Here is an 18,520-nt window from a genome sequence, read left to right on the forward strand (position 1 = left end):
TTCTCATTAAGATTTCCAACACAGTATATACATCGTCAACTTAGGCAGACAAGGAGTTAAGAAGGTAAATGAGCTTATCGCAAAAAGAATTCCCAGGAAATCGGCACGATGTACAAAATGTGCCATAAATTTGAAAACATTCTAACTTCCCAGCCACTAAACTTGTAAGTTCAACCCAAAGTTCAGTGCAGAAAAAGAAATCTGGTGGGAGAGCGATTTCCCCAAAGGCAGGGACCACCCCCAGGAGCCCTCATTGGAAGTTTGTTTGTTCTCCCCTTCCCTGAGCCAGAGCCCCCCGTGCTGTGCACAACCCAGAGGGAGCACGGGAGCTGCGGGAAGCTGGACAGGCAAGAGGACGCTGGCTCCCTACCCTTTCACATAAATGTCGCTCATCTTCTCCCCCGTGAGGCTCAGGTCATCCAGGATCACATCTCTGGTATTCCAGATAATACAACGCAGGAAAAACCTGGGGAAAGGTATGACTCTAATCCACCTAGATTTCCTACCAAAGGATGGGAAGGCCTTAAGAAGCCAAGAAGCCAAGAAGCAGACTGGTCCAAGAGGACTCGATGCCTACCTGGCTGGACACTGGCCCAGGCCCAAACGAGAACTGTATTCCATGGCCCAAATAGCCTGAAGCCCAGCAGAAAAGAGCAACCGCCTAGTCCCGCCCACAGCAGGCTGCAACGCCCCCACCCCTCAGCCCAGCTCAGAGCCTGTGGCTGGGCAAGTCACCTTCTGGCTCTCCGTGGGGTGATGTTGAAGGGAGGTCCAGGCCGCCCCAGGGCCTTCGGAAATAGGTCGACCCACATCTGCAGCTTCCCCTGCGGAGACAGGGTCCGTTCTCTCCCCACCCTTCTCATTTAACCAGCTGTTACCAAGCACCTGCTCTGGGCCAGATGCTGACGGCACAGAACAGAGAAACCCAGGCCCTTCCAGAGAAAGCCTCACTGCCCTAAACAGGGGACTACAGGGTCAACCGCAGAGGTGACCACTGCCCCACAGGCCTCTGACTTGGGCCTGTGCCTGGGGGTCAAGGGTCAGGGCGGGCTTCTCAGAGATGGTGGTGGCTGAGCTGAGTCTTGGCAGCCAGGGGAATGGCATGTGCACAGTCGTGGCGTGTCAAAGAGCACCGTTCAGTTATGGAGGGCTCAGAAGGCTTCCATGGCAGGACATCACTCTCCCTGCCCACCCCTTATCCTCCTCCCTCTCTGCAAGCGAGGTGTGAATTTGTCTCATCTTAGAGCAGAAGGAGCAGGAATTGAAGTAATTCGATTAAGTCACTTCTGCAGGGTCACAGAACTAGAAGATGAAAGAGCTGAAGTTTCCACACCTGTTGTGCCACTTTGGGGAGGCCGGTAGCCAAACCACCTAGGTGGAGAGAGAGCTCAGTTCCAAACAACAGAGGTAATGTCCTCTGGCATTCACAAAGGCATCCTCATGGCTCACTTTGGCCTTTCTCTTTGCCTATAACCTTGTCTCCCCTTCTCCTCTTCCAAAACCCAGCTCTGAGCTCACCTCTTCCAGGAAGCCCTCCCTGTCACCATCCCAAGGCTGCTGTCTCTGTGGTCCCTGCCCTTCAGCGTGGGAGGATTCCCCTCCCACTGAGGACTGCTCTCTGTGGGTGGCTTTGTCATTTGGTCATAGGATGCCAGGGCCACCCTGGCTGCATACCCCACAGCAGCCCAGCACAGGGCCGGGCATCTGAGACTGAGTCACTGACAGATAGTGGTTGGATGGGGGAATCCAACCTGAAGTCAGGCTGAAACAGAGAGGCTTCAGGGTGACAAGGAGAGGTCGGAGGCCAGGCCTACAGGGGTGAGGGGAGAAGCTCAGCCTCATTTCGCAGGCCCTGAGGGATGGAGGCAGCCAGAGGAAGCCAGGACCTAAAGATCCCCTCCCAGGCCAACCATGGCCGCACTCGGACTGTGAAGAAATGGGTCAAGGAAGGATTGACCAAATCTCAAGGGACCCACTGGCTCCTCTGGGATATCCACGTTGTCCCTGGGGTTGGGGCTTTCTGGAGTTCAAGGACTCTGGGACCCAAAGGTCAAGGTCCTACCTGCTCGATGTCTGGCTGCAGGGGGCTGTAGAGGGGCCGTGACTCCACGTGCTCCGGGACCAGGCCCTGCTGCTGAAGCACATGCAGAGCCAGACGCTCCTCCACTGGGCCCAGGTGTGGGTTTGGGATCCTGCCAGCCTCTGCCCCAGAGAGAAGACAAAAAAGTTGCAGGAGCTGGGGAAGCAAGAGATAATGGGGCTGCCCAGTGAACGGGCTGAGCAGGGCTGCCTGAGTCATAAGAAGCTCTAACCCCTGCAGCCTCACCCCCAGCACAGATGCACTTTTTCTGGTCCTCATGTCTCACTTTTGATAGGGGAAATCTTGCTGTCCACTAGCTCCAGGCTTAAAATCCAGATTCCCCATTGCCATCATTTCTACCAAGCCTGTTCTATAGTTTTTATTCCCATTTTCCACCATACAAATCCTCCTGTCTCCAAAGCCCACTTCTTCCAGGAAGCTCTCCCTGACTGCTCCCAACTCTAAGCCTCAGCAACCTTTACTCCTAGATTTGGCATCTTAGTGCTGTTAGTATTATGCTCTCGTTCACGTAAGTTGTTCTACTATTAGCAGTAGCTAAAATAATAGCAATAACAGCAAACACTTCCAGAGCAGGAACCACGTGCCACACACTATTCTTCAAGCTATTAACATATTTAATCTTCATGAGGATCCTAGAAGCTGAGTGCTGTTATTATCCCCATTTTATAGAAGAGAAATCTGAGGCACAGAGAAGCCACACAACTAGCAGCAGAGCAGCTGAGATCACATGCTCACTTAGGAAAGGTGCGTGACTAGGCATGAACCTAGGTGCCTGTCCCCAGGTGCCTGTCCCCAGGTGCGTCCCAGGTACAGCTCCTCCCTGCTAGGGGATGGGTCAAAAACTGGTGCTACAGGTGGGGAGAAGACATGGGGTATTCCTGACCCAGAGAAGCCTGGCCAACCATCCAACAACATGAACTTGGAGCCCACTATGTCAAAGGCCTTGGCTTGGGGAGCTGATGGTGGACACACACATCTGTACATGTACCCAGGTGTGCTCATGCACACCTATATGTACACACACATGTGTTCACCCATCAGACCTGCCCTGCCCATTTCAGTAGGGGCCTCAAAGGAAGAGGCATGCACCTCAGAAGGCACACAGGGCCAGGAACCTGGCTCTGCCCCTAGCTGGTTGGGTGACGTTGGGCAGGTCGTTCACCACTCTTGGTCTTACCAGCCTCATCTGTAAAAGCAGGCAGATGTTGGACCTCACCATCTCTAGCTTTCTGGCTTTTGTTTCCTATGACTTTATGACCACGAGCCATGGCCCTGTGCTAAAGTTGCTCACAGACTAGTAGAAGGAAATGAGACTCCCCCGAAAACAGATGCACATTCTATGGGAAAAGGGAATGAAGGGGGGCAGGGCGGGGGGCACCTTATGGCCGAGCCTGGCTCAGCCATGACCTGGGAGAGTCAGGAAAACAGAATGAGAAGGAGGAGCGGGTGGGGGATGGGGGCATCAAAGCCATCATTTCCCTTTTATAACCTTGGCACCAGCTCTGACATCAAACATCTCTGAAGCAACCAGGAGGCAAGGGGCCAGCTGGGCCTGTAAACACCTCTGGGGAGTCTGAGCTGCTCTGAGTGGGTGATGCAGGCCTGCGGGCATCTCAGACACACGGAGAGCATGTGGCGGGATTCTCAGCCAGGAGAGCTGGGCAGGACCCTGGGCAGGACTGGGGGCACTACAAGGCTTGCCTGCCTTGGGATCCTTTAGATGCATGGGCTGTGAGTGGGGAGCTTGGAAGATACCATCAGGGTCAAGCTGCCAGGCTGGTGCAATTCAAGTAGAAAACTGTTTCTGAGAAGTGGACTGTACCCCAAACTCCAACCAGAGTCAGACCAGCCAATGCCGGAAAGAGACTGAGCCTAACTCTGACCCTGACACTGGCTTCAGACTCACCTCTGATCTTGCCCTCAGATGGGCCCCAACCTGGCCTTGGACTGCACTCTGACCCTGGCTGTGCCCTGACCTCTAATTTTCACGTGGCATCACAGGTCAGTACTGGTCCTCAAAGTACCAAGTGCAAGTGGAGCCCATCTGTGCTGCCCTGGAGAGACCCACAGCCTGCTGATGTGGGTTATGTCCGCTTGGGCCTTTTATGGTAGCAGAGGGTCTGATGAGAGAGGGAGGGATACAGCGAGAGCCCACCATGGTTTGGGGTCATGTGGCAGCTCACCTATCTCTTCAATGGAATATTCTTTATCCTGAAACATTACACGGTCTGTCCGGTACACAGGTGCCTTGACTCTATGCTGCTGGCAGAAGAGGTGGAGGAGCTGGGAGGGGCGGAGCTGGTCCCGCCACTGGTTCGGTCCAGAGCTGAGGAGCAAGCACAAGACATAGATGAGATGCTTCAAGGACACTCATGAGGGTAGAGGGGCATGCAGGGACTGGTGTACCCCCATGCACAGCATTGCCCACTCCTTGCTTTTACAGTGGGTGTCCCATCTGATTGCTCACCATGACTGGGCATCTCCATTTTACAGATGGAGAAATGGAGGCTCAGAGAGAAAAGGACTCATTTAAGTATGGAATTGCAACTTAAATGTTTTCAACTTCCAGAGTTAGATAATCAGACCCAGAGAAGACTCGAGATGGTGGGAAGAGGGGTGCAGTCCTCACATGCATTCCCCTGACATAAACCATCACAAAATTCCCCTTCGGGCCCAGTTGCAGCACACATGTCCTGTCATCTGTTTCCCATACTTCTTTCCTGCCTTCCTTCCCTCTCTCCCTTTCCAGGTACCTAGCCCTCTCTAGGCCTTCTATGTGCATTACAGATAACTGGATTATAACAATGTGATGAGCCAGGTTCTTGGTTCAAATCCTAATTCCACCACTTACAAGCAATAACATCTCTGGGCCTCAGTTTCTTCATCTGTGGAGTGGGGATAGGACTCCCATTGGACTCAATGAGAGAACGCCTAGGAAGTGCTAAGCCCAGGGCACACAGTAAGTGCTCAGTGGTGGTGTGTTGTCAGAGAAGACAGGGGTGGTGTGTTGTCAGAGAAGCAGGCAGCCAGCCCCCATCCACGTACACACAGTAGGTCTGTGGGAGTCCACAGCGAGCCCCAAACTTGGACAGCAGCCTGTTTTCCAGGTCGATGACCGTCTCACCGATCTTTTCGTCCTTGGAGAGGAGGTCATAGTCATAGAGAGTGATCTTTAGGTCCTTCTCCAGAGGCAGAGTGCAGGTCAGCTCGAACATCCTGCAGGAGGGGCAGATTCCCGATGTCAGCCAACACGGGGCACCCAAGGGACAGGCAGGGCAGGACAAGAGCTCGAAACTACCCCAGTGAGTCTTCTTTCCTTGGGCCCCCTACAGATCTTACAGGCCCAACCACCCACAGCACTGCTGTACTGGGCCTGAGTGTGTGTGTAGGGGGAGGGGGGACAGGACTTTCCCAAATAAACTGTGCTGGGCATAAGGCAAGTGCCTGCCTGATGGACCACAGACCGAAAGAATGAATTGGAAATGCACATTAAAACTGAAGCTTTGACCACGACACCAGGAGACAACAGATGCAAGAGATGTGAAACTCCAGAGCCAGGGGCCAGAGCTTTGGAATTTACCGACGACTGGTACCTCCAGTCCAGGGAGGACTGCCGGTAAACTGGGGGACTCCAATTTACCGACGACTGGTACTCCAGAGCAAGGGGCCAGAGCTTTGGAATTTATCGATGACTGGAAACTCCAGGCCTGGGACCTGCTTTCTGGACTCTTCACATCCACTTCTGGGATGGGATGGAGGGAGAATTTCTGAAAAGATTTCTCTGGCGAGAGCTCTTGCTGTATCTGAGAACTCCATCTACCATGGGCATCAAAGGGAGAGGTATTCTCCCTTCTCCCCCTAAAATGAGCTCCCTGCAGGTGGGAGACACAAGCCTGGCACCTGGTACATGCTCAGGGAAACTTAAGCAACTTGTGGCATGGAGAAGGAGGGCAGGGGCCACATTTGGGAGGAGCTGCACTCTGGCCCATGCCTGGGCAAGGAACACAAGGACTTCCTGGCAGGAGAAGAAACCACTCTGAGGCCAGACTGGAACTGCTCTGAATCCTGCCCTGTGAGACCCCCAGAGGGTTGTAGCAGTGAGAGATTGTGGAGTTGACCATCTGAGAACCAGGGGCTGCGGACAGCAGCTAAAGGGACGCAGCATCTGCCATATCCCAGAAAGTGCAGTGGGAGGGCTCACGGGGGGCTCTCTGAGGAACCTCTGGAAAGCACCCACAGGAAAATAAGTCGGCTTTCAACATCCGTGGTCCAGAGAGTACCCGGATGACAGTGGTGGTGGGCACATGAGACGGGCCCTCTCCCCAGCCCAGACACTGCAGGAGTCAGAACCTCAGAGGTCAGCCAGAGCAGGAAGGGAGAAACACTGGACCAGGAAGGGAGGAAGGCAGGGCCCCTCCTTCCCTACACCACGCGCGTGCGCGCGCACACACACACACGTAAACATACACAAATATACACACACCACACACATATGCAGACACATGGACACAGACATACACACACACACACAAATATGCACACACACACATGCACATACGTGCACACATATACACACAGGCACACAAATGTACTCACGTACACACACACACATACATGGACACAGACACACACACATACACACACATATACACAAATGCACATATACACACACCACACACAGACACACAGACACAAACACACATACACACATACAAATACACATGCCCATACACGCACACATATACAAATACACATACACACACATACATACAACACACATACATATACACACACCACACACATACACGGACACATGGACACAGACACACACACACACAAAATACACGCATGCCACACAGACACACACACATAGACACACAGACACATACACCTACACACATATATACACACAAATACACATGCACACATATATACACACACCACACACACAGACACACGAACACAGACACACATACACATATACACACATACACACAAATACATACACACGCATGCACATATGTGCACATATACACACATACACACACATACATACACACATATACACACACAACTGCATCCAAAGAGGGGACACACTCCCCTAGAGCCATCAGGGAGCTCGGGATTCCATACAAATGGGCAGTGGGTTATGGCCTGAGACTGGGTTCGTGAGTTAAAGTGGCTGAGCTCAATGTGAGCAGAAAAGTCACCTGCCTGTCAGTTTCCTCAGGGGAAAGGAGAAGGTAACGCCATGGAATACATGCTGACAAAAACCACCTCATGCGTTGTGTTCGTCTGACACATGGGTTATAGAACGGAAGGGTTTCTGTTGTGATCTGAAGGAGGCTTAAAGCACCAGGCAGACCAGCTTGCCCAGGACTGGGGGGAGATGGGGAAACAGGCATGGGAGGGGTGTGTTCCTGCACTGGCTCCCCTATCTCCCCTGAGTCCTGACACACCCCCACCCACTGTGGAACAGGCCCTTCCCAGTGCCCCATCAGCATTAGCCTGAGGCCCTGCGCCAGCCCCTGGAGCTCGCCAGCCCCTGGAACTCATACAGAGTTCCTCTCTCCCACCTACCACTTCCCTCCAATCCCTGCTTGGTGGGGGCTCATCACTGGCCAGGGCTGGTTCACCTTCAAAAGCTGCATTTCTCCAAGGAGACTGGGTCCTCACTGCAGGGTGAGTGACCACAACTAACTCAACAGACCCCAGTTTATAAGTGCAATATGTGACTTGATGACATCAGAACAGTAGGTGTCTTCTGCAGGTGCGGGAGAAATAGCTGCCACCCTCCCTCTGCATCCTCCCCTCTCTGGCCTAAACAAGCTCACATCCAAACAGCAATTCAGGATGCCTAGGAATTACTCCCATGCAATGGGCATTGATTCTTCCTTTCCTTGTTCTCAGATTTCAGGAATCATTTTACTATCTTGGGTCTACATTCTTCCTCTAGCTCTTGCTACAAACACATGTGGGACACTTACAGAGAATTAATTACTAAATGCAATGTCGTATAACAGATTGGATCCTGAGACATTAGTAAGAGGACATTAGTGGGAAAACATGAAATCCTTTTTAAAAAAGTCTAGTTTGGTTAATCATAATGCACCAATGATGATTTCTTCATTTTGACAAATGTCCCATGGTTAGGTAAGATGATACCAGTGGGGGAAATTGAGTAAGGGGTTACCAGTGGGGGAAATTGAGTAAGTGGAAATTATGCACTGTCTCTGTAACTGTTTAGTAAATCTAAAATTATTCCAAAGTAAAAGTTTATCTTAAAAAAAAAAAAGAATTAGCAAATGCATCTTCTGAGCTTACACACAGATTTCTACTTTTTCTTTCTTTCTTTCTTTCTTTTTTTTTTTTTTTTTTTTTGAGACAGGGTTTTGCTCTGTCACCCAGGCTGGAGTGCAGTAGTTTGATCACAGATCACTGTAAGCTCAAACTCCTAGGCTCAAGGGATCCTCCCACCTCAGCCTCCCAAGTATCTGGAACCACAGGCATGCACTACCATGCCTGGCTAAGTTTTTTATTTTTTGTAGAGATGGGGTCTTGCTATGTTGCCCAGACTGGTCTCAAACTCCTGAGCTCAAGCCATGTAGATTTCTGATCTTAGACGTAATTGTTTAGCGTTTAACTAGGAGCTTCTGTTGGGATCAAGTCTTTAGCAGCTAAAGAAGGGCTAACTGAGGCTATGCCCCCATAGACATGCAAGATTTAAGGAATACAGTTTTGCTCCAAGAGATACGGACTTCACAGTGCCAGTCACATCTCTCCCACTAGACGGTGGGTTATCCTGTCTGGCTCCTCCACCCCAAGACCCAAGATGCCCCAATTTACTTTCCAAATACGGGCTCCAGCGTGCAGGGGATGTAGTTATCCTGGTCACTCACTGATTTCTTCCCTATGGAGATCTTGATGTAAGGATCACACTGGAGGAGGAGACAAAACACTTCTGTGAAAACACTTTCCAAACCTGTCTTTGAGGCTTCATGAGTGCCTTGCCTCTGGATGGGATGAGGGAGCAGCCATCAGGAAGTTGAGATGTGGGCTGTGTCCTGCCAAGACAGGGCCCCCTCCCACACACCACACCACTCCACTTGGACCCTGACAAGGGCTTCTGGTCTTGGCTCCAGCCGTGGGAATGGGGCACCTGAGTCCTTCACACTCCCAATCTACTGCTCCATTGGGAGAGGCCAGGCCCTTATCAGAAACACAACAGTCTGCATTACACACATGACGAGACCAGGCTGGGGTCCTCTCTGTGACCTCTGCTTAAGCATATGGAAAGACAGAGGGGCAGTCAGCCTATGTCAGCCTAGGCTAGCCCAGGGAGGTCTCCCTCCATGCTTCCTGGAAGCAGCAGCACCCCTCAGCCAGCGACCCAGCAGCTGGGGCTGCAGAGTGCCCAGGGTTAGTCTAGCATCAGGAAGGCTTCAAGCATATAAACCAACCCACCGGCCATGACCACACCTTGGAGGCTGTCAGTGGTGCCTAGGCTGAGAACTGCTCCATTCTGTCCCTTGAAAGGTGAGGCTACAGGGTGGGATACCAGGCCTCCACCCACCACCTGAAGGACACATGCTGGGCCTAAACCTGCCTCAGGAGACAAGAGGGGACCCTAGCCTCATGCCTGTAAAGGCAAATCAGGCCCCACCTCTGCCTCTCTTCTTTCCTCTTTCTTTCTCTTCCCAACATTACTCTGCCTCCCACCTCTGTCACCTCCCCATAACTCCAGACTCCTTTCCTCCTTCAAATCTCCCCTCTCCATCTCAGGCAATGACTAGAGGGAGACAGCTCATGCACTTATCTTGGGCACAAAATGTAAGGAAGGGCCAAAATAGTTATTAAGATAAACAGTATTTTAATGAAATATTTTTAAAATTAAAATCAGTGTCAATAGTCCATGATGAACAAAATATCAAAATTTTAAATAAAGACCGGGTGAGTGTTACCAGCATTCCGTTTTACCTGGGACTCTGCCATGACTAGGCATAGCAGTCACTAACGCTGCTCCTTTCCCCCATCACTCCTCCCCATTCACCATTGAGAGTCCCAACCTATACCCTCAGCCTTACTTATCTTTCTGCTTTATTCTTGTTCTACACACACATTAAGCAATTTTCTTTCAAACCTTTGCCTATGCTTTTGGCCCCTCTTAAAACACTATTTTCTTCTCCCTCCCAGCCTATCAAAATCTCATCTATCCTAAGAGTCCTATTCCTTCCAGGAAGCCTTCCCCATTTTCCCAAAGTCCTGTACTGACATTGGCCTTCCCTGACCTTCTAGAGCACTTGGTCCTTAACACAACTCCATCCAGGCACCTCTCGGTTTTGTGTGTTTGTCTGTTTCCCAACCTACTATGAACTCCCTGAGGCAGAGTTTGTGTCCAGGTTCTATAGGCCACTTGTACCTAAGCCTGCTACTCTGGGGGAGGTGAGGGCTCTAGGAAAGTTACCTTCCCATTGGGGTCCTTGGGCTGCAGGCCAAATGCTCGGACAATGTAGATACGGACCAAGCACTCCTGGGGTCCCTGGGCGGCCAGCTGGTGGAACTGTCTTGGGGGCATGGGGATGGCTGGGTCTTCTGGGAGGGGATAAATTTTGAAGAGGCCCTGAAAAGAAGGAAGGGTTAATTTTCATTTTTATCATCATTGTTGATATGGTTTGGCTGTGTCCCCACCCAAATCTCAACTTGAATTGTATCTCCCAGAATTCCCACATGTTGTGGGAGGGACCCAGGAGGAGATAATTGAATCATGGGGGCCAGTCTTTCCCATGCTATTCTCGTGATAGTAAATAAGTATCATGAGATCTGTTGGGTTTATCAGGTGTTTCTGCTTTTGCTTCCTCCTCGTTTTCTCTTGCCACCACCATGTAAGAACTGCCTTTCACCTCCTGCCATGATTCTGAGGCCTTGCCAGCCATGTGGAACTGTAAGTTCAATTAAACCTCTTTTTCTTCCCAATCTTGGGTATGTCTTCATCAGCAGTGTGAAAACAGACTAATACAGTAAATTGGTACCAGGAGTGGGGTGTTGATGAAAAGATACCCAAAAATGTGGAAGCGACTTTGGAACTGGCTAACAGGCAGAGGTTGGAACAGTTTGGAGGGCTCAGAATAAGATGGGAAAACGTGGAAAACTATGGAACTTCCTAAAGACTTGTTTAATGGCTTTGCCCAAAATGCTGATAGCAATATGCACAATAAAATCCAGGCTGAGGTGGTCTCAGATAGAGATGGGGAACTTGTTGGGAACTGGAGCAAAGGTGACTCTTGTTATGTTTTAGCAAAGAGACTGGTGGCATCTTGCCTCTGCCCTAGAAATCTGTGGAGCTTTGAACTGGAGAGAGACGATTTAGGGTATCTGGCAAAAGAAATTTCTAAGCAGCAAAGCATTCAAAAGTTGACTTGGGTGCTGTTAAAAGCATTCTGTTTTAAAAGGGAAACAGAGCATAAAAGTTCAGAAAATGTGCAGCCTGATGATGCAGAAGAAAAGAAAAACCCATTTTTTGAGAAGAAATTCAAGCCAGCTGCAGAAATTTGCATAAGTAGCAAGGAGCCTAATGTTAATCCCCAAGACCATGGGGAAAATGTCTCCAGGCCATATCAGAGATCTTCACAGCAGCCCCTCCCATCACAGGCCCAGAAGCCCAGGAGGAAAAAGTGGTTTTGTGGGCCAGGCCCAGGGTCCCTGTGCTATGTGCAGCCCAGGGACTTGGTGCTCTGTGTCCCAGCTGCTCCAACCGTGGCTGAAAGGGGCCAATGTACAGCTTGGGCTGTGGCTTCACAGGGTGGAATCCCCAAGCCTTGGCAGCTTCCACGTGGTATTGAGCCTGTGGGTGCACGGAAGTCAAGAACTGAGGTTTGGGAACCTCCACCCAGATTTCAGAAGATGTATGGAAACACCTGGATGCCCAGGCAAAAGTTTGCTGCAGGGGTGGGGCCCTTATGGAGAACCTCTGCTAGGGCAATGCAGAAGGGAAATGTGGGGGCTCTGATGCCCCACATCTGGGGCACTGCTAGTAGAGCTGTGAGAAGAGGGCCACCTTCCTCCAGACCCTAGAATGGTAGATCCACCAACAGCTTGTACCATGAACCTGGAAAAGCCTCAGACACTCAACGCCAGCCTGTGAAAGCAGCCAGGAGGGAGGCTGTACCCTGCAAAGCCACAGAGGCAGAGCTGCCCAAGACCATGGGAACCTACCTTTTGCGTCAGCATGACCTAGACGTGAGAACTGGAGTCAAAGGAGATCATTTTGGAGCTTTAAAATATGACTATCCCACTGGATTTCAGACTTGCATGAGCCCTGTAACCTTTTGGTTTTGGCCAATTTCTCCCATTTGGAATGGCTGTATTTACCCAATACCTACACCCCCATTGTATCTAGGAAGTAACTACCTTACTTTTGATATTACAGGCTCATAGGTGGAAGGGACTATGCCTTGTCTCAGATGAGACTTTGGACTGTGGACTTTTGGGTTAATGCTGAAATGAGTTAACTTTGGGGGACTCTAAGGAAGGCATAATTGGTTTTAAAATGTGAGAACATGAGATTTGGAGGGGCCAGGGGCAGAATGATATGGTTTGGCTGCATTCCCACTCAAATCTCAACTCGAATTGTATCTCCCAGAATTCCCACGTGTTGGGGGAGGGACCCAGGAGGAGGTAACTGAATCATGTGGGCCAGTCTTTCTCGTGCTATTCTCGTGGTGGTGAATAAGTCTCACAAGATCTAATGGGTTTATCAGGGGATTCTGCTTTTGCATCTTCCTCATTTTCTCTTGCTGCCATCATATAAGAACTGCCTTTCGCCTCCCGCCATGATTCTGAGGCTTGCCAGCCATGTGGAACTCTAAGTTCAATTAAACCTCTTTTTCTTCCCAGTCTTGAATGTGTCTTTATCAGCAGCATGAAAACAGACTAAAAACAAATACAACTGTCACTGACACAATCACCATCATGACCACCACTCTGATCTCTACCAGAGTCACCACCACTGAGATCACCAAGCCCAACACCATCCCATCACCAGTCAGATTCTGCGTCAGCGGCATCACCATCACCGCCTCCATTACCCACGTGGTCACCAACATCAGCACCAGGGTCACCAGTGTAGGTACGACCCCTCCCCTTCACTTATGGCTCCAACACCATAGTCTTAGGCCCACCTGGGTTAGGGACATGTCTTCGAGGATTTACCTTAAATTCACCAATGACAGATGGATCTTCTGTCTCCTCCTGCGTCTTGCCCCGGTACAGCTTGAAGGTGTTACAAAAGTCAGACAGGCCCTCAAAGGCCTCCACATTCTCCAGCTGTGTGTCATAGACCTGCCACACATGGGGATTAGAGGAGGGGACAAGAGACAGAAAGAAAGTAGAACAACAGCAAAGGAAAGGAAACAAGAGAAGGAGGGGAAACATGACAGTGTGAGAGTGAATAAAGAGAGAGAAGGAAGAGAGAAGAAGAAAAGGAGGGAAGGTGACCAAAAACAAAATAAAGGAATGAAGGCAAAGAAGAGGGCAGGGTTGGAGAGATGGAGAGGTCACAGAGGGAGCCAGAAAGGAACAGAGGAGGAGATGGACAGAAAATTCCAGGGGAAGGGAGCAAAAGGAAAGATATTTGTTCAGCTCCATTAGGGAATAGGGTTTTCTGGTCAATCAAATATTTTAAGTACCTGAGAGTCATCAGAGACATGGGCAGTACATTTTTTAAAAGAACAAGATTATGAATGAGCAAAGGGTGGACCGACATTTTATTTGAAGACTGTGATAGATGTCTGGAAAATTAACAGGTCAGCATTTCAAGTAAAAATGTTCACATACAGGATATCCAATGACAATGGTATCAAATATCAATCCAAGTGTATCTTTGGAGCATCACTTTAAACTTGTTAGCTCAATTGATTTACTTGTCTCTTCTCAAACAGCCAATGATTATTATTTGTTAAAGCAGTGCTTTAGAATTGCTTAGGATTTAATAAAGCAGCAAGCTGTTTTTTATTATGCTGATAAAATGTACCTAATAAACAGTAACATTAAACAGGTTAACATACATGCTAAATTCGTCATATCTGAAATCATCTTTCTAAATATTATTTCTCATTTAGGCCCAGCTCAAATTCTGTCTCTTCCTTGAAGGTCAAGTTCTATCTTTTCTAATAAATATTTAATTATGCAAGTGACACAGGTTCATTATTAAAATTTAGAAAAATATAAGCAAATATTTTTAAAAATTAATATTGTCTTAAATTCTAATTCTCAAAAATAACTAGTTATTTGATCAGCATTTGGTATATGTCCTTTTGAATATTTTCTTTATATATATAATTTTTTAACCAAAATTATGGACTCAAAAGATACAAACTTGTAACTTGTTTTGTGGATGGGGGGTGCAAGTGAGGGGAGAAGTCTTACTCTGTCACCCAGGGTGGAGTGCAGTGGCGCAATCATGGCTCACTGCAGCCTTGAACTCCTGGGCTCAAATGATCCCCCCACCTTAGCCTCCTGTAGCTGGGAGTACAGGCGTGCCACCACACTGAGCTAATTTTTCTATTTTTTATTTTATTTTATTTTTGTAGAGATGAGTTCTGGCCATGTTGCCCAGGTTGGTCTCAAACTCCTGGACTCAAGCAATCCTCCCACTTCATCCTCCCAAAGTGCTGGGATTACAGGTGTGAGCCACTGTGCCTGGCCTGTAACTTGTTTTTTAACCTAATGATGTACCATGAAAATCTTTGCAAGGTCAAAAAATATACTTCTATAAAACTCTTCCTTCCTAATGGCAATATGATATTCAATTTTATAAATGTATCACAAGATATGATGAACATTTAGTTTTGCGGTTTTTCAATATTATTATTTTTATTTTCTGTAGAGATGGAGTCTCGCTATGTTGCCTAGGCTGGTCTCCAACTCCTGGCCTCAAGCAATCCTCCCACCTCCGCCTCCCAAAGTGCAGGGATTACTGGCGTGAGCCACCAGACCCAGCCATCAACATTATTTTTTTAAACCACTTATACGGTGTAGGAGTTTTAAAATCTCCTATCCAAGTGTTTTGTGCACTTGTTTAAATTCATCTTTATTATAAGCTCCCAGAAAAAGAATTCCTGGACAAGGAGTATGCACATTTTAAGAACTCTGATGTGCACAAATTGCTCTCTGGAAAAATTGTATGGATTTATATACTCCTATCTACAGTGTCCAAGTGTGCCCACACTCCCAGCCTTTCACCATCACTGCACACTTTCACCCTTTTTTAACTTTGTTAATTTGATAGATGGAAGATGGTATGCTGAATTTTAAATTGCATTTATTTAATAGAGATAATAATAATAGAGAAACTTGCACGGGTTTATCAGCCATTTGTATTTCTTCTGCTCATCCTTGTCATTTGTACATTTTCCATCTGTTGGTGTTTGTTTTCTGTTCTGTGGTGATTTGAGAGACTTCTTGGTATATAAAGGATATTAAACTTTGGTCTATCAAATGTTTGTCCCAGTCTGTCACTTGCCTTTCAGTTATGTTTATGTTATATTTATGATATTTTTATTTATGGTATGTTTATGTTTGTGTTTATGTTATATTTATGGTTACATTTGATTATCTTATGTTTATATTTATAATTTTTAGCCATATCAGAAATTTTTTTATTATTATTATTTTTTTAATTTTATTTTTTTATTATACTTTAAGTTTTAGGGTACATGTGCACAATGTGCAGGTCTGTTACATATGTATACATGTGCCATGTTGGTGTGCTGCACCCATTAACTCTTCATTTAACATTAGGTATATCTCCTATTGCTATCCCTCCCCCCTCCCCCCACCCCACAACAGGCCCCAGAGTGTGATGTTCCCCTTCCTGTGTCCATGTGTTCTCATTGTTCAATTCCCACCTATGAGTGAGAACATGCGGTGTTTGGTTTTTTGTCCTTGCGATAGTTTGCTGAGAATGATGGTTTCCAGCTTCATCCATGTCCCTACAAAGGACATGAACTCATCCTTTTTTATGGCTGCATAGTATTCCATGGTGTATATGTGCCACATTTTCTTAATCCAGTCAATCATTGTTGGACATTTGGGTTGGTTCCAAGTCTTTGCTATTGTGAATAGTGCCGCAATAAACATACGTGTGCATGTGTCTTTATAGCAGCATGTTTTATAATCCTTTGGGTATATACCCAGTAATGGGATGGCTGGGTCAAATGGTATTTCTAGTTCTAGATCCCTAAGGAATCACCACACTGACTTCCACAATGGTTGATCTAGTTTACAGTCCCACCAACAGTGTAAAAGTATTCCTATTTCTCCACATCCTCTCCAGCACCTGTTGTTTCCTGACTTTTTAATGATTGCCATTCTAACTGGTGTGAGATGGTATCTCATTGTGATTTTGATTTGCATTTTAGCCATACCAGAAATTTCTAGATCATCTCATCTAAAGATCTTTTTCTTTATAGTGTCTGCCTCTCAAATTATACTTACAATGTCTTCATAGCAAGATTATTCAACACTAAATTCAATTTGGTACCCAGCGTGAGGCAAGAATTTAATTTATTTTTTGCTAAATGGTTAGGCAATTATCTAAACATCATATTGTTTAAACTTCTTCTCCCTTTCCCATGACTTGTGTCATACGCCAAATGCTCACGCCTCCTTTTGTTTGTTTGTGATCTCTTCTCTGCTCTATTGATCTGTGCGTTTTTTCACCAATAGCATGTTTTAATCACTGTGGCTTCATAACCTGTTTCGTTACCTGATGTTCTTCCAGATGAAATTTTAAAACATTAAGTTCCATTCTCAACAAAATGTTTCTTTGGAATTTTTGTTAGGCTTGCATTAAACTTAAAACTAATTTTCAACAGGGGAATTGATATCTTTATAGTATCAACATTTTAATACAGGAACATGATCTGATTCTTAACTTACACAAGACTGTTACTATTTATAGGCATCTTCATACAGAGCCTAAGTGTTTATTGTTGAGTTTATTCCTCATGAAGCTTCTTTTGTTGGTACTATGAATGTGAATCTTTCTTCCACTAGATTTTCTAAATAGTTGCTGCCATCTTACTGGGTTCTCCTGATGGTTCTACTAATTTTTCAGTTGGTTCTCTTCAGGTGGTAAGCAAGTCAGTCAGACACAGGGATAATTTTGTCTTCTCCTTTCTAAAATGAATGACCCGTTTCTTTTTGTTGACATTGAAATGGTTAGAAGATATGGACCAATGTTAGTGATAACATGAACGTGATCACAGTGAGTCTTGTCTTGTCTTTGTGAAAGGACTGCCCTAGTGTTTCACTCAGTACCTTAACCTATATTGAGTCACAGAGTGCTTCAGTAATCTACAGTCAATAAGCCATGGACTCTCTCCCCAGACAAATGCACTTAGGAACATTCTTGAGAAATACAAGTTCAATTTCTACAGTAAAGAAACCTTCTGAAGTCATGAAGTTGGATGTTGGCTGTTGGCTTGAGAGATGTTCTTTTTAACATTAAGGAAACTCCTATTTCCAATATGTTACTTGATCTTATTAATCATCAATAGATATTAAACTTTATTGAATGCTTTTCAGCACCAACTGAAATAATCTTTGTTAATGTTACCTACTGATATGATGAACACTGTTCATGATTTCCTAATGTTGAACTTTTTATATTCCTGGAATGAAGCAAATTCGGTTATCATGACATTATTTTAATATTAGTTAGGTTTCATTTGCTATTATTTCTCTAAGATTTTTCATATATATTCATGTCATAGATGATATTTATACATATGGCTGAACTTTATCAGATTTTGATGGTAAGGTAATTCTAGCTCTATAAAAATCGAGGTTTTCTACATTTTAATATTTTCTCTGCTGTGAAATACTACATATAGCACAGGAATTATTTATTCTTTGAAAATTTAGGAAATTCACTTTATAATTCCCTGGCTCCAGCTCTCTCTTTGAAGGTCATTCTTTGATAATTTTCCTGTTTCTTTCATATTTTTTGCTGCTTCTTGAGACAGTTCTGTTTCTCTTTTCCTTCACATTATCTCATTTTAAGGACATTTTCAAATCTATTAACATAGAAATATACTTAGAATTTTTCTAAAATTCCTAACTCCCAATTATCTCTGCTGTTATGTCCCTGTTTTCATTGCGGATTTTGGCTTGGTTTTCTCTACTTCTCTAAAGTAGACTAGCTGAAGAGTTATCTATTTTAGTTGATTCATTCCAATCAAAGTGCCAATTATTTGATTTTTTTCAATTCAATTCTATAATTTTCTCTCTTCTAATTTTTTCTGCTTTTCCTTTTCCTTTCTCTTTTTTTGTCCTGCTGTTTTAAGGGCTTTTCATTATCATTATTCTAGCTTCTTGAATTGAAGCTTTACTTACTCCCTTTTTCCAGATAATGAAAAT

At 46.4% G+C, this 18,520-nt stretch overlaps 1 protein-coding gene across 26 annotated transcripts in view; it reads right to left on the reverse strand.

Moving 5' to 3' along the window:
* The window catches only part of DYSF (dysferlin), a 233,977-nt gene that overhangs the window by 17,195 nt on the left and 198,262 nt on the right, over positions 1-18,520 (reverse strand). For all 26 annotated transcript variants that reach the window (XM_016948754.4, XM_016948752.4, XM_016948753.4 and 23 more), the window contains 8 exons: positions 13,310-13,438; positions 10,566-10,721; positions 8,948-9,039; positions 5,147-5,317; positions 4,285-4,427; positions 2,063-2,202; positions 736-824; positions 371-466 (listed from right to left, as the gene is read on the reverse strand). In XM_016948754.4, coding sequence (XP_016804243.1) covers positions 371-466; positions 736-824; positions 2,063-2,202; positions 4,285-4,427; positions 5,147-5,317; positions 8,948-9,039; positions 10,566-10,721; positions 13,310-13,438 — 1,016 coding nt within the window. The remainder of the gene's footprint in view (positions 1-370; positions 467-735; positions 825-2,062; positions 2,203-4,284; positions 4,428-5,146; positions 5,318-8,947; positions 9,040-10,565; positions 10,722-13,309; positions 13,439-18,520) is intronic.

This window comes from Pan troglodytes, chromosome 12, assembly GCF_028858775.2.
Source record: "Pan troglodytes isolate AG18354 chromosome 12, NHGRI_mPanTro3-v2.0_pri, whole genome shotgun sequence".
Classification (NCBI taxonomy): domain Eukaryota; kingdom Metazoa; phylum Chordata; class Mammalia; order Primates; family Hominidae; genus Pan; species Pan troglodytes.